Source organism: Centropristis striata, chromosome 3, assembly GCF_030273125.1.
Source record: "Centropristis striata isolate RG_2023a ecotype Rhode Island chromosome 3, C.striata_1.0, whole genome shotgun sequence".
Lineage (NCBI taxonomy): Eukaryota > Metazoa > Chordata > Actinopteri > Perciformes > Serranidae > Centropristis > Centropristis striata.
In genome coordinates, this window is record NC_081519.1 from 43,646,913 (window position 1) to 43,667,786 (window position 20,874).

General features: G+C 38.2%; 1 protein-coding gene across 1 annotated transcript; it reads left to right on the forward strand.

The window, feature by feature from the left end:
• The first annotated feature begins 762 nt into the window (after positions 1 to 762).
• Positions 763 to 16,932, forward strand: LOC131968326 (class I histocompatibility antigen, F10 alpha chain-like). The gene is made up of 6 exons (XM_059329148.1): positions 763 to 910; positions 11,640 to 11,906; positions 13,207 to 13,485; positions 13,999 to 14,301; positions 15,142 to 15,262; positions 15,657 to 16,932. Exons 1-5 carry the CDS (start codon positions 853 to 855, stop codon positions 15,255 to 15,257), a joined length of 1,023 nt encoding a protein of 340 aa, XP_059185131.1. The 5' UTR covers positions 763 to 852; the 3' UTR covers positions 15,258 to 15,262; positions 15,657 to 16,932.
• Positions 16,933 to 20,874: the final 3,942 nt, after the last annotated feature.

The window sequence follows — 20,874 nt, forward strand, 5'->3', positions numbered from 1 at the left end:
ATGAGGTGAAATATTGTTTCATGGAGACCACCTTGTGTTTTATCATATTGTTTGTCCTGATAGTTGACCTGATGTGTGCCAACACCAGTGTGCAGGCCTGTAGTGGAGCTAAACTAAACACTTTAACATACTGACATATTTCATAGAGCAGCTCATTAGATAAGAACTTCAGAGGGGATTTAATATGTTCCCCTCCATCTCATTTAATAAGCAGATGGTTTAACTGCTCACATATCTGTTTAAAATAAGAGATAAAGCCAGTCTGTAGATCAACTGCAGCTTTGAACCACTGGGGGCAGCACCTCACCTCATTTACTCACTATAACATCCAGGAAACCAAACTTGGATTTGTTGTTTGTTGTTGATATTTTTGATCAGGACTGTTTTAAATCCCAGGGCAGCCCTACAGAACTAAAGAACAATAAGACACTACTGAATCCCCACAAACTGCTCAGTGTCTGGTCTGTAGCTGACAGTAACCTCTGACCTGACACAACATTTCTGCACATTTCATTAGTCTGCAAAACATTTTGACAAGATGTGAGCAGCAGAAAGAATAAAACTCCTTTAATATGTGAACAAAGTTGAGTGTCTCCCCGTCCTCTTACACAGGCTGAAGTAACATCATATACTTTCACTTTCGTTCATAACACGTGTGAGCCTGTTTTACCTAGATACAAGTGACGTCATGCTCAGAATAAATTCCCATTGGCTCAGATGAAGGTTTGTTCAGCGTCACCTCTTGTTTTATCCTCATTTCAACTCTGATTGTGGAGCAGGAAGGATGATCTCTGTTTCTCTCTTCAGACAAACACACAAAGCTTCACTCTGGTAAATCTTCAGACGGTCACAATGCAGATCTTTGCTGCTCTGGTTCTCCTGGGAACAGCCCTGCATGGCGCTGCACCAAGTGAGTTCACATTGTTTTGTTGGTTTATTGTGAAAGAAACAAAATGCTTCATGTTTTTCTATACTGTATTTATGAGTTTCAGCATTTTAAGATTGTCTTTGATGTTTATTTCCTAGACTTCTGTGTATATTATAGAAATATTAAAAAGTAACAACCCATCATCTTAAAGTTGACGTTAGTAAATCCTGTCTGTTCACCTCATTGAATGATCCCTATAAACTTTAGTTGAACTTTTGTAAAGAGGGATAGTCAATACTCTAATCCTGAAAAGGGCACAAGTGTGTTTTCATCAACTTTTATATCTTTTATTTGTGTCATTATTTTATATTATCAGGACCATTAAGACCGATACGGTCTGATCATGTTAATGCTAAAATGGCACCATGACGTTGCAGCGCAACAACTACACCTGACTGCAGGGTGCAATTCTGGGCGGAGCTTAACGTCCGTTGAGGTGGGTGGAGTCAAACTTTGAGGAGGGTGGAGTCAAACGTTGAGGTGGTGATGGAGTCTGTTAGATTTACTCAATGGCACCACTTATTGATGACAGCCGTGAAGCACATTTCTGCTTTTATTATTATTGGCTGCATATAAACAAATAAGGAGCATATTTACGTGTTATCAGAATTAAACAGAAATACATGTAAAACAAGATTAAATAAACTATTAGATAATGTAATAACAGGGATACCACAGCAGGGAATTATTTGGATTTACAGCAGCAGAGAGGGATAGTGCAATAACAAGATGTCAGTAAAAATGTGAAATGACAAATAAGGAAGTATAAAGCAGCATTAAAACTTTTTTTTTTAAATCCCGTTTTCATTAGTTTGCTTCCAATTAGTTTGCGTCTAATTTTGATTTCAAATTTTTTTTACCTTTAGTGAATTCTAGTAAAATATGGGTCGTTATTTATTTTGATAAATGTTATAACTTTATCTATCCTGATTTATAATGCTATTATACTGTATCATTTATAACATTTTGCTTCAAAACTACAAACTACAAAATTCTGTCAGACACACTGACAAGGTGAATGTGCTTTGAACATCAGGTTAAACCACTAAAGAGATCAAAGACTGAGGTGACTTTAACATCATCTTTATTGGACACACCAACATGACACACCAATAAATTCAAAAATCACAGCAAATAAAAAGCTCTATTAAACAACATAAAAATTCCAAAAATCACAGCAAAAAAAAATCTTCACTCCACAAAATAACACACCAGTAAAAAAAATCCCAGCTGATCAACAAGGCTTCACTGCTGCTCCTCAAAAGAGGCAAAGACCTTGAGGTTTCTTATTATTATTATAAGAAACCTCATTATTTATTATTTGCCTCCACACAGAAAGCCTCATAATCAGTCTTCAACTGAAATGAAAACAGGAAGGGTTCCATAACTCCTCTTCATCCATCATCCAACCGCCACTGGGTGTGATTGAGGGTCCGGGGCTGGGGGCACCGGGTGCAGGTGACAGGCTGGTGCCGGGGTCGGGGCCACTAGATGGGGTTGAGGGTCCTGCTCCAGGGCCACTGGGTTTGGTTGAGGGTCCTGCTCCAGGGCCACTGGGTTTGGTTGAGGGGCCGAGGCCACTGGGTCGCCCTCCAATAAAACACTGATGTTGGAGCTATTTAGTTCTTGTTAGTATTTAGTTGTCTGTTTAGTTTATTATTAACAATGAGTATTGTTTGATTATTTTAGATGTTTGTTTATTTTGATAATATTTTGTTTTGCTAGTTAATTGTTTAGTTTAATCATCATTATTGTTTAGCATATTTAGTTTACATATTATATTGTGGGTTTTATGGAATTTGGGTTGGCACCGTGGGCACCTGAGGTTATATAGGTAGGTAGGTAGGCAGAGGGCCGTCATGCACCTGGGTGGGCCTATGGTTTTTTACCAGCGCGAAGATAGGCAGCAGGAGCCATGTTTCTTTGTTCTTTTGTTTGCTTGCTCGCAATGGACAAAATAAACCTTTGGAACTATCAATCATGCATGGACATCACCTTCTTTGCCTGCGTACACCACACGCTCATGGTGCATCAGTGGTATTTTGATTAAGTTTGTTTTAAGTTTAATTTTGTTATTTTTTTGGACAAAATTGCCACTACATAAAGTAAAAAACCAGCCCTTGGACTCAAAGGAAGGATCCCTCGTCACTGGATAAGTTGGATCTTCTTGGATATTGGATTGATGAACTGTATGGATTGTTTTATTCATCGCCTTTTGGAATAAGCATCAGCGGGAAAGCGGCTTCCAGCCGGATCAACAAAGACTCAGCCTTCTCACATGAAACTGGTACGTGATACGACTGCTGTATTGGAAAACAGCCAAACGACTGGAGTTTGGAAATCAGTGTTTCACAATCAAGTTTATGAAGTTTAAGAAGTTGGACGGCGCTGAATCGCCGCATGCAAACATTGCGCAGTACCATTACGCACCACTGTCGGAGACTTCATTCATTAAAGAAGAGGAAACCCCGACTGCAACGTCACTCATCAAGTCTTGTTTGTCCCTTTAACCTGCCGATTTGTTTGATTGTGGATTTTGATTGCTGTGTAACAAGCAGTTTAGAAGAAAAGAGGAAATGTCCGATGTTACGGCCAATGATGTCGGAACGCCGTCAGCAAAAAGAAGCGTTAAACTCACTTCTAAAGGCTTGTGCTTCTATATGAAAACGTGTCAAGAAAAAAGGAATGCAAAATGCAAACAAGCTAAACGATGTGTGGAAAAGATATGTGCGCTGATGGAGTCAAATGAAAATGTGATTTCAGTGAATTCTGAGCTCGCCAAGTTTATCCATTGTTATGAAGACGCCAATGAAACGCATGAAACTTTTATGAGTCTACCTTTGCCACAAGATGAAGCGACAAGACAAAGTACGCACTTTAAGGAAAAAATGATGAAGTTTTGTGATTACACTGAGAGGGTGAAAGCCTGGCTGTCTGAGAGAGACTATCCATACGCGCAGCCAAATAAAGACACTCCCGATGACCAAAGCGTCGCAGATGAAATTAACCCCGAAGACAGTGCTTCTAATGTGTCCAGTGTAAAAGTGAGCTCTGTAAGGACAAGCTCCCAGCTATCTCGGACCTCCTCTGCATCTTCTGCACACATTCAAGCCAAGGCCGACAAAGCAGCTCTGATTGAACGTGTAGCAGCATTAAAAAGGAAACATTTAATAGAGGCTCAAGAGGAAAAATTGAGGAGAAAAAAGGAACAACTGGAACTCGAAACCGAGCTGGCTGTAACAAATGCAAAGCTTCATGTCTTGGAAATAAATTCATCGCAGTGTGGCTCAAAACGTTCTGATGGCATGAACTCTTATTTTGAAAGGAATAACTGCCAAAGAGCAAATGCATTAAATCCTGACGCTGACGCCTTTGTACCTGTCACAATGGAGGAAAAGGTTAATATTAATGCTGTGCCTGATGCAATGTCACAACCACAAGTTGTTCGGCCCAAACACGTGGGTGGAATTCTGTTGAAGTCTGATGCTCCAGTTCAAGTAAAACAAACTGTTATTGAAAATCAAGCAGGACTGGTGCACCCTCAATCCCACTCTGTGACTGAAAACTATCAGAATGACATTGTGAACATCATGCAAAGACAAAATGACATTGCTTCTCTGTTGGTCCAGCAAAATCTGAGCTCTGTCCTTCCATCAAGAAATATCCCTGTGTTCGATGGAGACCCACTTCAATATAGGTCTTTCATCAGAGCTTTTGAGAATGGAGTGGAGGAGAAGACAGATAATTGGAGTGACTGTTTGCACTTCCTTGAACAGTACACCAGGGGGCAGCCAAGAGATCTGGTGCACAGCTGTCAACATCTGCCTTCAGACCTGGGATACCACAGAGCCAAAAGTCTTCTAGCAGAGCACTTTGGAAATGAATACAAAATTGCTTCTGCATACATGGAAAAGATTCTCAACTGGACGCCTGTTAAAAGTGAGGATACTAAAGCATTACAATCATTCTCCCTATTTCTTCGTGGATGCTCAAATCTAACAGAGCAAATGCTGCACATGAAGGAATTGGACTTACCTTCTAACATGAGGAGCATCATCTTGAAACTCCCCTACAAATTAAGGGAAAGATGGAGAACTGTTGCTTGTGATCTGCAAGAGCGAAATGGTCGGAGAGCATTGTTTAATGATGTGGTTGTTTTCATTGAAAAGCAAGTCAAAATTGCCTCAGATCCCCTTTTTGGCAACATTCAGGACCCACAACCCACCAACTACAAGGCATCCACCACAAGTCATTTAAAGCAAAGGAAAAAGGAAAGCAGTTTTGCTACTAATGTCACTGCAGTAGAGGAAGGAGTCATATCTCAGTATGGAGGAAATAAGATCAAGCCCTCTTCTACTCCAAGCTGTCTGTTTTGTTCACAAAGAAGTCACTTGTTGGATAAATGCTCTCAGTTCAAAATGAAGTTACATCGAGATAAGATTAATTTCATCAAGGAAAAAGGAGTTTGTTTTGGTTGCCTGAAAATAGGCCACATAAGCAAAGACTGCAGGAGTCGTTTGGATTGCAATGTGTGTCACCAAAAGCATCCGGGAGTCCTCCACATAGAGCGGCAGGATAGAGGCACATCCTCCGAACACTCCCAACCCACTGTGAGCTCTCCAAGTGTTTCCTGTGTAACATCTCAAACTTGCGGCCATATTGGGGCCGGTTGTGAAGATGATTCCATCTTTCCAATTGTGGCAGTTAAAGTCAAGAACAAGAGGAGTAATAAAACTGTGCAGACATATGCCTTTTTGGATCCAGGGAGTTCAGGAACATTCTGTACTGAGTACCTGGCAAGAAAATTGAACCTGAGAGGTGAAAGGACAAGTATTCTGTTAAAAACAATGGGTCAAAAGAAGACTGTAACTGCTCATATTCTGTCAGGTCTTGAAGTGTCTGGTGTGAATGCAGATGATTTCATTCAGTTGCCTGATGTTTTGACTCAAAGAACCATGCCTGTCTCTTCACTCAACGTCCCACAACAAGAGGATCTTGTTCAGTGGTCTTATCTGAAGGATGTAAAGCTCCACAACATTGATTCAGGTGTCGATCTTCTCATTGGAACTGATGCCCCAAAAGTAATGGAGCCTTGGGAGCTGATAAACAGCCAGGATGAAGGACCTTATGCAGCAAGAACCAGGGTCGGTTGGGTCATTAATGGTCCACTTCGTGGCGGAAGCAGTAGGAGTAAGAGTGGCTGTCCTGCTGTAACAGCTAACCGAATCTCTGTTGAACACCTTCAAGAGATGCTGGTTAAACAGTATAACCAAGACTTTAACGAAAGATCATCAGAGGAGAAGATTGAAATGTCCAGAGAAGACATCAAGTTCATGAATGTTGTGAGTAGCTCAACAGAATTAATCGGAGACCATTACTGTATTGACTTACCTTTCAGACAGAGCAATCCCATCTTGCCAAACAACCGCTGTGTTGCAGAACAGCGCCTCCAGAGCTTGAAAAGAAAATTTGACAAGAATAGTCAATTTAAGGAGGAATATGTTTCATCTGTAAATGACATGTTAACTCAAGGATATGCTGAGATGGTGCCTGCTGACCAACTAAAACAAAGTGATGGAAAGGTGTGGTATATCCCCCATCATGGAGTTTACCATCCAAGAAAAGGCAAGCTGAGAGTTGTTTTTGATTGTGGATCAACATATAAAGGGACATCGTTGAACTGCCATCTCTTGCAGGGACCCGATCTCACCAACTCTCTTATTGGAGTCCTCATTCGATTTAGGCAGGAGCCTGTTGCTGTAATGGCCGACATCAAAGCCATGTTTCATCAAGTCCATGTTGCAAAAAGACACACAGACTTTCTTCGCTTCCTCTGGTGGCCTGATGGCGACACTACACAGTCTCCAATGGAATGTCGCATGAAAGTTCACTTGTTTGGAGCTGTATCATCACCAAGTTGTGCAAATTATGCTTTGAGGAGAACAGCAGAAGATAATGCCCAGCATTTCCCTCTCGAAGTGGTGAATACAGTGAAACAACATTTTTATGTGGATGATTGCCTGAAATCCATGGCTTCAGAGGAGGAAGCTATACAAATGATCAAGGATTTGACGGCTCTTTGTCACAAGGGAGGATTTCATCTTTCAAAGTGGACCAGCAACAGCAGCAAAGTGTTGCAGTTTACTGCTGAGGAAAAGAGAGCAAAGGAAATGCAGGAGCTGGATTTGGACACAGACCAACTTCCAATGGAGCGTGCATTAGGACTTCAGTGGTGCACTAAAGCTGATAAGTTCAACTTCAGGACCTCAGTGCGAGAACAGCCACAGACCAGAAGAGGCATCCTGTCAGTGGTCAGCTCACTTTATGACCCATTGGGATTTCTAGCCCCATTCACTATGCCAGCCAAGCTGTTGTTACAGGAGCTTTGTAGAAGAAACTTGGGGTGGGATGAAGCCATCTCCCCTTCCTTCTCTAAACAGTGGTCTAATTGGCTGGAGGACCTCCAAAAGGTGGCAGAGTTCAAAGTGGAACGCTGTATTAGGCCCAGAGACTTTGGAGACCCTGTTACAGCACAGCTTCACCATTTTTCAGATGCCAGTCAAGTTGGATATGGAACTGTGTCTTACTTAAGACTGGAAAAAGACCATAGAGTTAATGTTGCCTTTCTCTTTGGAAAGGCCAGAGTTGCACCCCTCAAGCAGACTACAATCCCACGACTGGAACTCACAGCAGCAGTTCTGGCTGTTCGAGTGGATAAAGTGCTGCACAAGGAGTTGCAGCTTAAGCTGGAGAAGTCAGTTTTCTGGACGGACAGCACAACAGTCCTTAAATATATCTCTAATGAAACTAAGAGATTTCACACTTTTGTTGCCAACAGAGTTTCTGTCATCAGAGAAGCAGTAGATATTGATCAGTGGAGATATGTGTGTTCCAAGGAGAATCCCGCAGATGAGGCCTCAAGAGGAATGAAAACTCAGGATTTTCTGAAAGGCAGAAGATGGATAAATGGACCTGAGTTTCTCTCCAAGACAAAGGAGGATTGGCCTGAAATGAATGTGGATCTTGATGTGATTTCTGTAGATGACCCAGAGATCAAAAGGGACTTGATGGTGAACACTATTGTCAAGGATGTGGAAAATCCCACCAGTCACCTTATCTGCTACTTTTCTTCTTGGACTAAGTTGAAAACATCTGTGGCTTGGTTTCTGAAGATCAGGGACGTTCTCATAATGTTGGTTCAGAGGAGAAAGAAGTTTCTTGCTTCTGCAGGCCTGAAAAAGGACCATCTGAAGATTCAAGTACATGAAGTGGAAAGAAGAGTTCAGAGCTTTAAAGTCGTGCTCAAAGGTCAAAGTCTGACTCCTGAAGATCTGGTTAAAGCAGAGCAGTCAATCATTCTGTATGTTCAAAAACACAAGTTCAAAGCTGAAATTGCCTCACTCAAAGGTAGCTTTAAAAACCTTCCCAAAGACAGTCCATTGTACAAACTGGACCCAGTAATGGATGATGAAATCCTCAGAGTGGGTGGTCGACTGAGTAAAGCAGCACTGCCATCAGAATCCAAACATCCAGTCATTTTGACCAAAGACATGCATGTATCTACATTAATCTTACGTCATATCCACCATCAACTAGGACATGCAGGAAGAAATCACATGCTGTCCAGGTTACGGCAGAAGTACTGGATCATTAATGCAAACTCTGCTGCCAGGAAGGTCATATCGGACTGTGTTGTTTGCAGACGCAACAGAGGAAAGCTTGTCGAACAGAAGATGGCAGACTTGCCTGAAGAGAGAGTGCTGCCTGACAAAGCTCCTTTTACAAATGTTGGAGTTGACTATTTTGGCCCCATTGATGTTAAAAGAGGCAGAAGTCTTCTCAAGAGATACGGAGTGCTGTTCACATGTTTCACCAGCCGTGCTGTGCACTTAGAAGTGGCACATACATTGGATACAGACTCTTGTATAAATGCAGTTCGGAGGTTCATCTGTAGACGTGGTCCAGTCTCAGCTATCAGGTCTGACAATGGCACAAATTTCGTTGGAGCCAGCCGAGAGCTAAAAAGAAATCTGACTGTTTTGAATCATGACAAAATTCAAAGGGCTTTGGTTCAGGATGGCATAAAATGGAACTTCAACACACCAGCAGCTTCTCATCATGGTGGTATCTGGTAGCGACTGATTCGTTCAGTTAAAAGTGTTCTCACATCAGTTGTGAAGCAGCAAACTCTGGATGATGAAGGGCTCCAGACTCTTTTCTGTGAGGTGGAGGCAATATTGAATGACCGACCCATCACAAAAGTGTCAGATGATGCAGGTGACCTTGAAGCCCTCACACCAAATCACATTTTAATGTTGAAGGGCAAGCCAATTATGCCACCAGGATTGTTTGACCACAGTGATCTGTATGTCAGGAAAAGGTGGAAGCAAATACAATACATGGCTGAACTATTCTGGAAGAGGTGGATTTCAGAGTATCTGCCTATGATGCAAGAGAGACAAAAATGGACACGGCCAAGAAGAAGCCTCAGTCCTGGAGATATTGTCCTTGTTGCCGACGCCACAGCTCCAAGAGGATCGTGGGTGATGGGGAAAGTTTTGGATGTCAGACCAGATGCAAAGGGACTGGTACGCTCTGTGCGTCTTCAAACCAGGACCAGCATTCTGGAGAGGCCTGTGACAAAGCTCTGTCTGCTTCTGGAAGCAGCAGTCAACATCATGGACTGACTCTCTCTTTCTCTAACTCTACATTTCTCTCTTTCTCTCTGTCTAACCTTTTGTTGCAGATACATCAAGAATTTAGACAATTTATTCAAAGTTAATGCATGACAAGGAATATTTCTGATTATTAGTTCATGTTGCAGAAATAGCTCCTTTCTTTCTTCTTTTCTGAAGATAATTATAATTGTGATATAATGCACAATTAGGGGCCGGAGTGTTGGAGCTATTTAGTTCTTGTTAGTATTTAGTTGTCTGTTTAGTTTATTATTAACAATGAGTATTGTTTGATTATTTTAGATGTTTGTTTATTTTGATAATATTTTGTTTTGCTAGTTAATTGTTTAGTTTAATCATCATTATTGTTTAGCATATTTAGTTTACATATTATATTGTGGGTTTTATGGAATTTGGGTTGGCACCGTGGGCACCTGAGGTTATATAGGTAGGTAGGTAGGCAGAGGGCCGTCATGCACCTGGGTGGGCCTATGGTTTTTTACCAGCGCGAAGATAGGCAGCAGGAGCCATGTTTCTTTGTTCTTTTGTTTGCTTGCTCGCAATGAACAAAATAAACCTTTGGAACTATCAATCATGCATGGACATCACCTTCTTTGCCTGCGTACACCACACGCTCATGGTGCATCAGTGGTATTTTGATTAAGTTTGTTTTAAGTTTAATTTTGTTATTTTTTCGGACAAAATTGCCACTACAACTGATGTGTCTCTATATGTCAAAGAAAATAAGCAGACATAAATGACATGATACTTAAAAATGGATACATAAGCATTCACCATCTAAGCTGACATTTGTATATAATAACGTTACTATGTGTAATTAATTTTAAATCAATTGGAATTACAGACAGCGCTGCTTGATTGAACTCCAATTGGCCGCTACAGTAATCACTGGTGTTTTGCTAACGATTGGTCACATGGGTGGTCCAGTAATTTAGCTAGTTGTTCATTTTAATTTAACGTCTTACTTACTTCCAAACTACTACTTTCAAAATGTTTGCCGTGAAAAAGATGAGAGCACCGGAGATAAACAACTCAAGTACCCCTGAACCTCAAATGACTCCACCCACCTCAACGTTTGACTCCACCCACCTCAGCGCCCGTAGAGCTCCGCCCCGAATTGCACCCTGCAGTCGGGGTCTTCACGCGCGCAACAGTCCAGGCCACATTTAGAATAATACATTTTAAAAACAACATAATATGACTTTTGAACTGAAAGGTTCTTGTCCATAACTATATTTAATGCTCCTTATACAAGATATTAGTGTTTTACGGTTGTTTCTTATATAAAGTGTGTCGCTTTTATCCCGTCTGTGGCCGCGACTGAAATGTTTATTTTAAAAAAATCAATAAAAAACAACATAAAATGACTTTTAAACTAAACAGTTATTGTCCATAATTATATTTAGTGCTCTTTTTCAAGATATAAGTGTTTCATGGTCGTTTGTTATGTAAAGTGTGTCGCTGAAATGTTTATTTTCCTGTTGGAGTCTTCTCCATGAACACAAATGTGAAGTCATGTTGGGTCAAACCGTTTTGCTGAACAGTTAGTTTTTCTTATCACTATATATCTTTTTGGTCGACTACATGGGACTGCTGTTTTTGCACTAGAGTCCATTATAATTCAGGGAAAAACAGGAGTCCCGTGTGTCCAAAGAGCTACAAGGACCATAATTAAGTGTTTGGTATCTTTATGAACTCAGAACAAGCTGAATATAAAAGTATATGCACACATATGCAGTGAAAAAAAGATCATAGGTTTTTTATTTTTATTTTTTTATCTGAAAAGTCAGTTGATATCGTTGTTTTCCTGCTGAAGCCAAACAACTTTCTGCTCAGTTGTTACAATATTTGATATTGTTCAGTAATGTGTGTAAACAGATTAACCTAGACTGTAGCCTGATATATTTACATTAACTATTAATTAATTAATATCTGTGAGCAGGAAAATAAGATTGTTAAGTGATTTATAAAACTGTGATATAAAAACTGAAGAGATGACTTGTTTTTTCTTACAGTGACTCACTCTATGATTAATTTCTACACTGCATCGTCTCAACTCCCAAACTTCCCAGAGTTTGTGGCTGTTGGTTTGGTTAATGAGGTTGAGGTAGAGCACTATGATAGTAACAGCAGGAAATTAGAACCCAAACAGGAGTGGATGATCAGAGCCACAGAAGATGATCCTCAGATCTGGCAGAGGGGGACTGAGAATAGATTTAATATGCAGCAGACCTTCAAAGCCAACATTGAAATTGCAAAGCAGCGCTTCAACCAAACTGGAGGTTTGTTTGTTTCACTTTCTACTGATAAAATGTTGTTTATTGTGTTGTATATTTTTATATTTTCATCCTGTATTTTAGTACACAGATGTTAACACACACACACACACACACACACACACACCATTGTCAGATGAAAGTGTTAGGCAGCTTTTCTTGACTGAAACCCAGTCAGACACTGAGACTAGTGAATGCTGCTATACTACATGGATACAGTGTTTGTGTCCATCCCATAATAACCAGCAGAGATTATTAACACTTTATCTCCACTAGATTAGATCAGAGTAACTCTACTGAACTGCCCACAGAGAGTCGCTCCATAATAACTCTACTGCAGGAACCTGTTGATCTCAACAGTTTAACAACACACAGCTGATAGAGGAACATTACTGCCTGGTTTCTCAAAGTGTGGAGCCGGGACTGTAAAGGGGACACAGGCTGCTTCTGATGGGTCCTCATATGAGAGGAGGAGCGGTTTGTTTTAATAAAGCTGCTGACAGGACGACATAGTGAACGTCTCATTCAGATCAGAGGTTTAAAGAGTTTAACAGCTCCACTCTACCTACTAATACACAGTGTGTCCATCCCATAATATACCTTTATATGTTGTAGAAGGACAGATTATATTTGTTTATTTCACTTCACCACAGTGTGTGTAGGTCATAATATATGTATATAGTGCTGAAACAATTAGTCTATAAACTGTTTGGATGATCGACAGAACTCACACATTTTGATAATTAAATAATCATTTAAGTCTTTTTTTCAGCAAAAATGTCAAAAAGTTTCTAGTTCCAGTTCCTAAAATATGAGCATGATCTACTTTTCTCTGTTTTATATCATTTTATGTTAAATACTGTTCAGTGTTGGTTTGATGAAAGAGCAATTAAAAGATTTCTCCTTTTGCTCTGAGGACTTCTGAGTGTCCTTTTTCCATAATTTTCTGACATTTTACAGTGAAAACAATTAATGATTAATTGAATAATAGTCGTGGTGGTCTCAGTGGAGACAGTGTGTCTCTGTGGTTAAAGAAAAGAGGATATGAAGTGTGTTAGGATGTCCCTCTGTTTCCCAGCAGTCTCTGCCTCTCTGTCTCTCTCTAAGACGTCCACACTGTCCAGATGATGGCTGGCTGTAAGTGGTTGTCATGGAGACGATAACAGCAGGAGGTGTAGATTCTGTGTCTGAGTGTCTGTGGATCAGTGTGTCTCTGTGGTAAAGATGTGATATCAGCTGGTGATAGATGACTGGGCTGTGATCTCACTCTGGTTTACTGCAGTGTCTCTGTCTCTCTGTCTCTCAGGTGTCCACATTGTCCAGTGGATGGTTGGCTGTGAATGGGATGATGAGACTGATGAGGTCAAAGGTTATAGTCAATATGCTTATGATGGAGAAGACTTCTTATCATTGGACCTGGCGACAGAGACATGGGTCGCTCCACAACAACAGGCTGTCTTCACCAAACACAAGTTGGATAATAATAAAGCTCTGATGGCTGAGTACAAATACTTCTACACCCAGATTTGTCCTGAGTGGCTGAAGAAGTTTGTGAAGTTCGGGAGGAGCTCTCTGCTGAGAAAAGGTAGAGTCACATGACCTGATGTAGTTTAATGACCACGACAATGTTAATATGCCTTCTGTGTTTCCAACCATAAGTAACATTACAATAAATATAAAGCATACAGAGGCTGAATCTATCTCAGTTTAAACACATTTCTTTTTCTCTCTCGTCTCTTTATTTCTCTGACTCAACACATTTATCCCCACTCGTCTGTCTCACACTCACTGTCCACTGCACTCTTTAATCTGTCTCACCTCTCTTCATCTGTTTCTTCCCTTCAGTCTCTGTTAGAGACTATGAAAGGGCAGAATATCAGTTTTCCTTAGCGGGTTCAATATGAATGCCTTAAGGTGAAAAGCAGGCAAAGATCTTTCCAGCAATATAGTGGGACATTTGCGGGACGGCACAATGAAAGGGGCTTTCTTTTATCAATTAATGAGATGTATTTGCATTGTATACATACTGTATATATAGTGTATTAAGGTAGTGATAGTAATAAAGAACCTATAAACTGTGTTTCTCTTCTCTCTGCAGACCTTCCCTCAGTGTCTCTCCTCCAGAAGACTCCCTCCTCTCCAGTCAGCTGCCACGCTACAGGTTTCTACCCTGACGGAGCCATGATGTTCTGGAGGAAAGATGGAGAGGAGCTTCATGAGGACGTGGACCTCGGAGAGATCCTCCCCAACCACGATGGATCCTTCCAGATGAGTGTTGACCTGGACCTCTCATCAGTCAAACCTGAAGACTGGACCAGGTACGACTGTGTGTTTCAGCTGGTTGGTGTGAAGGAGCACATCTTCACCAGACTGGAAGAAGAAAAGATCAGGACCAACAGAGGTGAGACTTCTATCTGTCTTTGTTTTGTTTACAGTTTCTTCTATCTAGTTTTTTATATATAATTTTAAGACTTAGATCAGAAATCGTTCTGCTGTTCACTTGTCCTGTGAATAGTTTGAATGACACTAAAGTTAATCTTGAATCTCTCTTCTGCTTTAAGTATTAAACCAATACATTTACCCACTTCTGCACCCAGAATTATTACCACAGTTTGTTTTGTGTTGCCTGTCCAATGTTTGCTTAAACTTAAGTTGAAATAAAAAATATATGAATAATAATACAAAAATAATTTATCATCAATTTTTTTTTTTTTTTTAGGTTTATATCACTTTTTGAAAGTCAATTAAAGTTTTCAAATCACATTAAAAATATATATAATCTACACATTGTTTTAACCTTTTAATTTGTATCCACAGTTCAGAGAGAATACTATATAATAATCACTGTATTGACTGAACTACTGGCCAGTTTTAGAGGCTGAATAATGGAATAATTTAATAAATATATGAAAGAACGTATCTATCAGTAAATTAGTCAGAACCAAGTTTATTGGTCGAGGGTGTTAACATTCAAAACCGAGTTTGTGTCAAAAACCCACATATGGGACAGAAACCAACACAGACATGCAGCTAAACAAAGACAACAAAGTTATAGACGAGGATAAACAAACAACAAATAGATACAGTAATTATATACAGATAAGAAGGGATAAATAATAACAATAGCAGAACAAACAATGTATTCAGGATTGTGTTCTGGTGGACAAACTGACGTTCTTCTCTTCTGACCTGCTTCACCTGTTCAGGTTGTGACTATTTCTTGTTGTTTTCTGCTCAACAGAGAAACCCACTGACAAGAACGTCATCATCATTGCTGCAGTCGTTCTTCCTCTCGTCCTCCTCCTCCTCGCTGTGATTGGATTCATCGTTTACAGAAGGTGCAATGGGATGCTTTAAGGCAGGTAGGAGCTCACAGGTAGAGTGGAGTCACAATGTTTTTCCACTGTGTTGTGGAGAGTATTTTAGTTTATTGTTTGTTCAAGGCTCAGAGGATTAATAAAACCCTTTTTGCAAGAGGAGTCAGAGTGAGCTGTGTGCTGAGGAAAAGAGTCAACATAAAGGTTTACACTCTGGAACTGGTTTTGGATCCTAAAATGATTTTTAGTATGATGACTTAAGAAAGAAGTGATTATTAAAGAAGTTAAGTTGGTTAAAAAAAGGAAGGTAGAATAGATTAATTTGTCAGTGTGAGTGAATAGAAGAGGGGATCATGTCCACAGAGAAGAAGGTGTTAGAAGATACTCTGGCATTTGGCAGTTGTGACGACTAAAACCATGTGTGTGTTTTGTTTTTCAGCCAACTGTAAGTCATCTTCTGAAAACAACATTGAGTTCTCTGAGAAACTGAATTCTGGAAAAGACAACCCTGAAGGCCAAACACACAACCCTGCACAAAGTGGGCTGCTTCAGGAGACATGAACTTTTCACACCTGCTGTTAAACAAAGACGCCTTCAACTTTGTGTAAAACAACCTTCTGTCATTGTTTCTAATTCAGCTTTTGTGACACAAGAAGAACATATTTGACTTTATACAGATTTTCCATAACAAAGTTGAGATATTAATAAAAGTGTGAAGAGAAAGGCACAGATTCTTTCAGAAACCTTCACATCGGCAGGTCAGATAAAGTGTAATATTAAAAAGTCAAATATGAACCTTAAGAAAAACAGTGACACCAAATCACTGAAACAGTGTTGAAAAGGATTACAAATAAATAATTTGTTTAAAAAGCATATTAACTAAATGCTTACAAAATGTTCACACTAGTTAATGAATCATGGATATTTGAGGTCTAAATGAAGCTGTAAATATGAGGCTTTGTGGAATTTTACTCTCCAAACCTCTATGGTAAATAATTCAGATTTATATATATATATATTTTCTATTTCCTCTTTAGGTTTATAGACACATTTTGCACTGTGTCTGTAGTGCACTATGGGACATTTAGCAGATATGGTTAATAAAACAGTGGTCATAAATATTATAAAAAACTACTGTGCAAAAACCTGTGTAATATTAACAAAGGATGGGTGGGGGGTAAACACACTTCCATTATTTAAGTTAAGTTATATAAATGAAGTTTATGTGAAATGTCTGATTCCCTGATGAGATTTATGAAACATTTTTGATTTGACCTCTGCAGAATTTCTCACATATGAGAACCATGGACGACTTTGTTTCATTCTGAAGTGAACAATCATTTCATTTGCTTTGAATTCTCAGAAATCCTTCTTTTGCAATCGAAAATATAATGCAAAGAAAAGGCCAAATGTCCAAACTTTTTTTAAATGAGTGACATTTTCCTGGTTAACAGATTCAGCAGATGTGGTTTAACACAAACTGGTGGTGAGCATAAATATTAGACACAAGCCTGAAGTGGAAGGTGAGCTTCTCAAGGGTTTTAATATTTATAATGTTCCACTTAAACATGTTAAATCCAGAAACCCTGTGACAACACTGGACAACATGTGTAAGTTGTTGTGTGATGCTGGTGTCTCTGTGTGTCCTGTCATGTCCCGTACAACACTTCTAAACTCTGTCATGTTGTGGAGAAGATCTCTGATCTGTTTCACAAGGTTTTATGGAGAAGAAGCTCTTTTTCTTTAGTTTTATTTGGTGAACTGGATTCTGTTCTTCACTTAAAAAAGTACACCAGTGTGTAAATCATCATGTAAAGATATGGTGTGTATAATATATAAAGCTATAAAATAAACGTTTCATCTGATTTCTAGAATGTTTTGTTTTAATTTTGTTCAAATAACTTTTCTTCGTTCATTGCTCTCAAAACTTCTTTTTATGGTTAATTTTTAATTGTCAGCTTTTATCATGTGTCAATATAATATCAAGATAAAATTAATTGTGTAATGTTGATTTGTAAACTTTATTTCAGTTTCTTTCAGATAACCTTTTTTCTTAAATTTAGCTTGTGTTTATCACACGTTTTAATTAGTCAGTTTTTATCACGTTAGTAAAATAGAACACTGAAAGTTGTGAAACCTAAAGTGGGAAACTGTTTGTTTGATTTTCTTTCAAAGCTTCTTTTTATGACTCTTATTTATTTGTCTGAATCTGGCTCAGAGTCTTTTCCTGCAAGTCTCCCCCTTTCACTCTGTATCTCTCCCACTATTAAATAAAGCTGAAAAATGGACAAAAAATAGTGTTTGTGTGTTTGTGTTGTTGAGAACATTTCTGTTTAGAGTGTAACAGCCTCCATTTAACTACAACTTGTAATGATCAGGGTTTATATAATGAGTATTGTTCTTCTGAAAAAGACAGTTAAGAGTTATTATTTGTTGTTTGTTGGGGTTCAAAGTTTTACAGAATTCTTTTTCAGGACAACACTATGGTCTCAATCACTGGTAAAAAAAAAGCTTCAACAATTCAACAATTTGATGTTTGTCAAGACTTTTATTATTTCATCAGTATCTATTTGTAGCTCTGAATACTTTATTTAAGGGTTTTGTACCTCTTGGTTTTATTTTGAAATGTCCGTGTGGCTTCCAGTGTTATTGATCACAGCAGTTGCATCCAGGTTTTGACAGAAGCTGCAGCTAACTGGGAAATAGCCTGCTAATAATGTGTAGCTGGTAAATATGATGTGTTGTTGATGTTTGGGTCAATGACGTATAAGGATTTTCAACAGGCCAAATTTAAAACACAAAAAAATAGCATATCTATTGCAATTGTTCAAACATTCTGAATGTTGTGCACACAGAAATTAAAATAAAAAATGAAATGAAGCGTTTTTAGTGTTTTTTTCACCTATATGAATCGGCCATGGCCTTAAAAAACGTCATGTGGTGCGACCGTGATTTATCTTAAAATTAGTTATTTTCCATAATGTGCTTAACTTTTTTTTTACAAGTTCTCAGTAATTTAAAGTGTTAAGAAACAAGTATTTAAATTTCTTTTGATATTTTGTCAATAATGATTTCATATTTTTGTTCCATAATGTTACAATCCCGTTCTTCATTGTGCTGACACAACTATATTTCTTCTAAATTTCATTACACTGATTTAAAAAAATAAAATCTACCAGTCACCTAAGTATACTGTATCAGTGATTAATATTCCAGCTACAGAAACTAGATATTAAATTTTGAATTCAATACAGTTACTGCTTTTATTGGTCGCACCACATGATGAGTGGTCGCACCAAATGACATGAAGATATTATATAATAAATATAGGTCAATAAACAGGTCAATAAACAATACTTTTAATACAAAACATAGAATTACATCCGATAATAATGAAATTACAATAATAACAATACAAATAAAACAATTTAATTACATTTTCAGAAACATGAAAAATCTCAAACATAAACGCACTGTGTTTTGAACAAACATTTCATATTTTACAATAAAGATCTGAATGTGCACCACACTGCCTTGGTGTCCTGAAATGTTTTTTTAATAACATTTTTAAAAGTAAAACAATCTCAAACACAAGTGCACAAAAATTGGATGTGTTTTAAACAAAGACTTCATAACCATTTTAATTTTTTTTATAAATCCATCAAACATACAGTAACTGCAGTAACTTGACAAAAGAATGAGTCAATTATGTTTATCATACTATTTTCATCAGAACCTTGTATTATAGTAAATCATGTAATCATTCACAAAGCCACAAATGTGTGCTTCTATTAAAACAGTTTGTGATGATGCATAATGATTTCATCAAACTTGAAAATCATAACATTACTTCTGGGTATTTTAATGCATATGTCAAAGTGGGGGTATATTGTTAACTGCAGGCAGTTTTTAGCCCAGACATTCATTCCTTTCTCTGTAAGCACAAGATGCAGCCCTCCATTTCTCTCTTTGTTTAGTTTTCTCTCTCTCTGTGGCAGATCATCTGACTTTATAGAATCTTTCCCTGTTGTTTTCTTCTCTGATAGCTTTCTTTTCTTCTAGCAAGGTACTCCTCTCTTGCCACTGGGTCAGCATTAACACGCTACCTATGGCGAGCGGTTTTTGTTTTGCTTGACAGTGGCATCTGGTAAAATAGATTAAAACAGTAAATAAATGACAAATTACTAATGCATACATAATTACCACAGTGAAATTGCATGCTCCATCCTTTTTTACATTTTTCTCATGATATTGTACAAAAAACTAAATGTTAAATTTCATTTCTGAAATACTGAGAAAACAATACTCAAATTGTACAAAAAACTATTCCAAAAAATGTTAACATGAAGTATTTTTTGTATGTTAGTCTTAAATTAAATATAAAAGCACAATAACTGCCTATCTAGGACATATATCTATTATCAAAAACACTCTATAATGGTCGCACCACATGATACCTGGTCGCACCAAATGATATTTTCATGTTCAGTCAACATTTACAGGCAAATAATTAGCATCCTTAACAAAACAAGCTAGCTTTACACAAAAGGCAAGTTTAAATTTTCTAATCAAAATATATATTTGTAGAAATAGTTTAATATTCATAATTTTTTTGAGGTCATACCACATGACATCCAGATATGGCAACTACATACCAACCGTTAAAAGCGATATGTTTTATCAAATTTGAGAAAGATTAACAAACCTGCTTGCTGTCTCCAAGGGTTCTTGGCAAACTGTTGGATGATGCAACTTCCTGTCTTGGTCTGGATTTCAAAGTTAACGTCCCAAAGTGGTAATTTCTTGATGGTCGCACCACATGATATTTCATAAAATGGACATCCTCGGACAAAGTTTGCTTGTATGTTATAATGGAACTATAACTACAAATGCCTTGAAAATTTGTACAGGACGAAAAAACACTTTGAAAATCATGCCAAATGGGAAAGAAAATATATTTGAACAGATTTAGGGTAATTTTATAGACGTTTTCGAAAAAAAAATTAAGGCCGGACAGTCGCACCACATGATATTTTGACACTTTAAAGAGCACAAAAATTGCCAACAACTAACTGTTTTTGAAAGGTTAAAGTAGGTTTATATGTGGGAGATGTACTGTATACCTGTGGTTTCTTTTTACGAGTGTAAACCTTTTTTTAACTGTAAAAAATACAGTCGGACAAAAAATTTGGGCGTCACGTCATTGACCCGTTTACCACACTGTTAGGCAGTTTGGAGAATGTGATATGAAATGAGAGTGTTATTTAGCGCTCACGGTTAGCGCCGCTAGCTCCCGTTAGCATGCTGGGCTAACTCCATTGGCATTCCGGGTAGCGCTTAGCTAGGTCTTGCTAGCATTTAGCTATTAATGTTAGCTGCTAATGTTAGCTGTGTTTAAGCTTTTGGTCCGCTGTGTTTACTGCAATTCATTACTTTATTCATAAGAAGAGATTTGTTGACTAAAGTTTAACAGAGTCAATGTTTTGTTTATTGTAAAAAGTAAAAATAGCTATTTAAGTTACAATTTCATTAATATTATTATATGTAACCTGTTATATGTGGTTTAATCATTTCAGGTTGATGACCTGTGGTCATTTTGTGATAAAATAAAGGAAGACCAAGGATAACAGGAGTTATTGCTTCAGAGTGCTTCCTGT

Bases quoted from the DNA above. Each gene is read 5' to 3' on its own strand.
- LOC131968326 (XM_059329148.1), top strand. From the start codon at position 853: ATGCAGATCTTTGCTGCTCTGGTTCTCCTGGGAACAGCCCTGCATGGC. The intron at 911-11,639 runs GTGAGTTCACAT...TTTTTCTTACAG, and splicing joins CCTGCATGGCGCTGCACCAA to TGACTCACTCTATGATTAAT. The intron at 13,486-13,998 runs GTAGAGTCACAT...TTCTCTCTGCAG, and splicing joins GAGCTCTCTGCTGAGAAAAG to ACCTTCCCTCAGTGTCTCTC.